Source organism: Lolium perenne, chromosome 4 (genome assembly GCF_019359855.2).
Source record: "Lolium perenne isolate Kyuss_39 chromosome 4, Kyuss_2.0, whole genome shotgun sequence".
In the NCBI taxonomy this organism is placed as follows: domain Eukaryota; kingdom Viridiplantae; phylum Streptophyta; class Magnoliopsida; order Poales; family Poaceae; genus Lolium; species Lolium perenne.
This window is the reverse complement of record NC_067247.2, coordinates 63,571,006-63,573,711: the sequence shown is the minus strand read 5'-3', so window position 1 is coordinate 63,573,711 and position 2,706 is coordinate 63,571,006. Positions and strand designations below refer to the sequence as shown.

Sequence of the window (2,706 nt, the reverse complement as noted above, 5' to 3'; positions counted from 1 at the left end):
CCGGCTTGACCAGGTTAAGCGGTTTGATGATGGAGTAATTCGGTTAAGGCGTTTTGTGTGTTCCAGACAGGGCAGACGTCCCAAAAACCAACTGACCACGGAAGGCCGTGTATATAGGCACAGACCTGAGTCTCGCTGCGGCTGCAAGGCACGTTTGGTGGTCAAGTTTGATGGAAGAACTGGTTTCTAGGTTGTTGAAGATTTTCGTGACAAACATAACCATGACCCAGCTGAACCATGTCAGACTCCGTTTCTTCGGTCCCATAGGACGATCAACGACGCGCAGAGATCTGAGATATTATCAATGGGATCCATGGGAATCAGGAAGCACCTCATTATGAGAAAATTCATTGCAGGCTCCGGTTCATTTGCTGGTGTTGGATTCACAAGAAAGGATTTGTACAACATGTGCTCTAGGGAGAGGAGGAGGCTGCTTTTCGACGGTGACGCTACCACAGCCATCCGCATTATGTCAAAGAGGAAAAAGAGGGACCCTGAATTTTTCTTTGAATATGACGTTGATGAAAAAGGCCGTCTGAAGCACATGTTACGGTGTGATTCCCGATCACGTAGGGATTACCAGGACTACGGAGATGTGCTGGTGTTTGATAGCACATACAAGATGAATAAATATAAGATGCCATTTGTTCCTTTTGTGGGCTTGAACAACCACCGTAGGACAACGGTTTTTGGGTGTGCCATCCTTTCAAGTGAGAATGAACAAACATATGTTTGGCTTCTAAATACTTTCCTCAAAGCGATGTGTCAACAGAAGCCAAAGGCAGTAATCACGGATGCAGATGCCGCGATGATCGCCGCAATCGGCGAAGTATTTTCTGGTGTGCCGCATCGCATCTGCAGCTTCCACATTGAAAAAAATATGGAGATGCATCTACCTAACAAGTCACTGAACGAGTTCAGGACTCTTTTGTATTACACCACCTCAGAGCAAGTATTTGAGGAGCGATGGCATGCATTTTACAGAAAATGGCAATCCCCAAAAACCAGAACATGGATGAAGAGGATGTACACCAAGAGGAAACTTTGGGCTGCAGCGTATCTCTCTCAAGGATTAAGGCTGGGTATGAAAAGTAACCAGCGGAGTAAAAGTTTAAACTCTTGTCTGCACCTGCACCTAGATGGGGAAATGACAATTGTTGATATGATTATGCACTACGACAACGCAATTGTCCGTCTCCGTGAGAACGAAGCCCACGACGACTGCACGGCTTCACAGACTACACCAGTGGCAATTACTAATTTCAGAGAACTAGAGGTTGCTGCTGCAAAAATCTTCACTCCTGCTGTGTTCTATATTATTCAAGGTGAGCTTTCAAAGATTGGCGGCATAGAGATCTTAGAAAAAATGCAGGCAGGAGACTCAAACATCTTCATTGTGGCATGGAGGAATAATGTAAGGACCAGGTTCTACGTGGAATATAGACCCAAGGAGGCAGAAATTATAAGGTGCAGCTGTCAAAGGATGATTAGAAAGGGGATCCCTTGCAAGCACATACTGCATGTGCTGCATTTCTTGAAATTTACTGAAATTCCACAATGTTGTGCTCTACGACGATTCACAAAAAATGCCAGGTTAGGGTTGCCAGCTAAACGCACCAGCGACATGTTTGGGTGGGGTTGGTCTGGGGCAGAGGAGCGGATGAAATACAGCAGGATGAATATTAAGGTATCACAGGCTATGCATATTGCATTAAACAATTCAGAGGAATATGATCTCACGAACAGTACCATTGATGGCATAATTTCTAGAAGAGAGGGGTATGCTAAAGGTAAAGAATATGGTCCCCTCAGCTCGGTGCATGAAAATGAAGATGCTAGTGGACCATGCGATATTGTTGTTGGTGATCCTTTGAAAGTGTCCACTAAGGGTGCACCTAGGCAAGAAGCGCAGAAATCTCCAATGACTAAAAATGGAAGACCACTAGGACACAAGGAACGCAGGGTGCAGGTGTGCGGGGCATGCCAAGGAGAAGGGCATAACAGAAGAAACCCAATATGCATATTTCATCCGAAGTAAGTTTTTCTGCCATTTTGTTTCATATACTTTAAAAGATTCATATGAGTTGTTGTGTAATTTTATGTCTGTGAACATGTGCAGGAATGTGCTGCAGCAGGAAGGGTAGTTCTTTCATAGTTACCTAAAGGGCAGTAAATTTCCTTAATTATGAATGGGACGACTATAGCTTTGTATTTGATGGAGTTGTTAATGTTTGCAACGATCTTGATGTTTTTATTTTGTACTGATGTTCTTAATTCTCTGGTGTTCTTTTGTAAAAATGGCAAAAGACATTATATATTGTGAAGTAGGCATTTCCTTATAATCATCATAGCATGCATGTACAAAGATAAAAATAATTGCATACTTTCGATAATGGGAAATAAAACCAATGTTACAAAATTTTGTAGATAATCTTAACCGACTAAATATTGTTTACAACCGAAGACAATTAAAAATTCAATATTACATGTGTCCGGAAACCTTCTGCGGGAGCAAACCGAACAGTCACACTATCAAATTTATATTTTCCTGGTCTTTGCTAGCAATCTCACTTTGTTTTTCACCCTGTCAAGAATGTTGTTTGGTGATAAAACAATGTTTGCAACTGTACTTTCTCTCGATTCATCGACTGTGGCCTACCAAAACATTATAAGGTGTTATACACATGGCTTGTTAACATTGTTAAA

General features: G+C 42.2%; 1 protein-coding gene across 1 annotated transcript; it reads left to right on the top strand.

Moving 5' to 3' along the window:
* The first annotated feature begins 313 nt into the window (after positions 1-313).
* LOC127346841 (protein FAR1-RELATED SEQUENCE 5-like) lies at positions 314-2,155 on the top strand. Its single transcript, XM_071828994.1, has 2 exons — positions 314-1,969; positions 2,120-2,155. The coding sequence occupies exons 1-2, from the start codon at positions 314-316 to the stop codon at positions 2,153-2,155; spliced, it is 1,692 nt and encodes a 563-aa protein (XP_071685095.1).
* Positions 2,156-2,706: the final 551 nt, after the last annotated feature.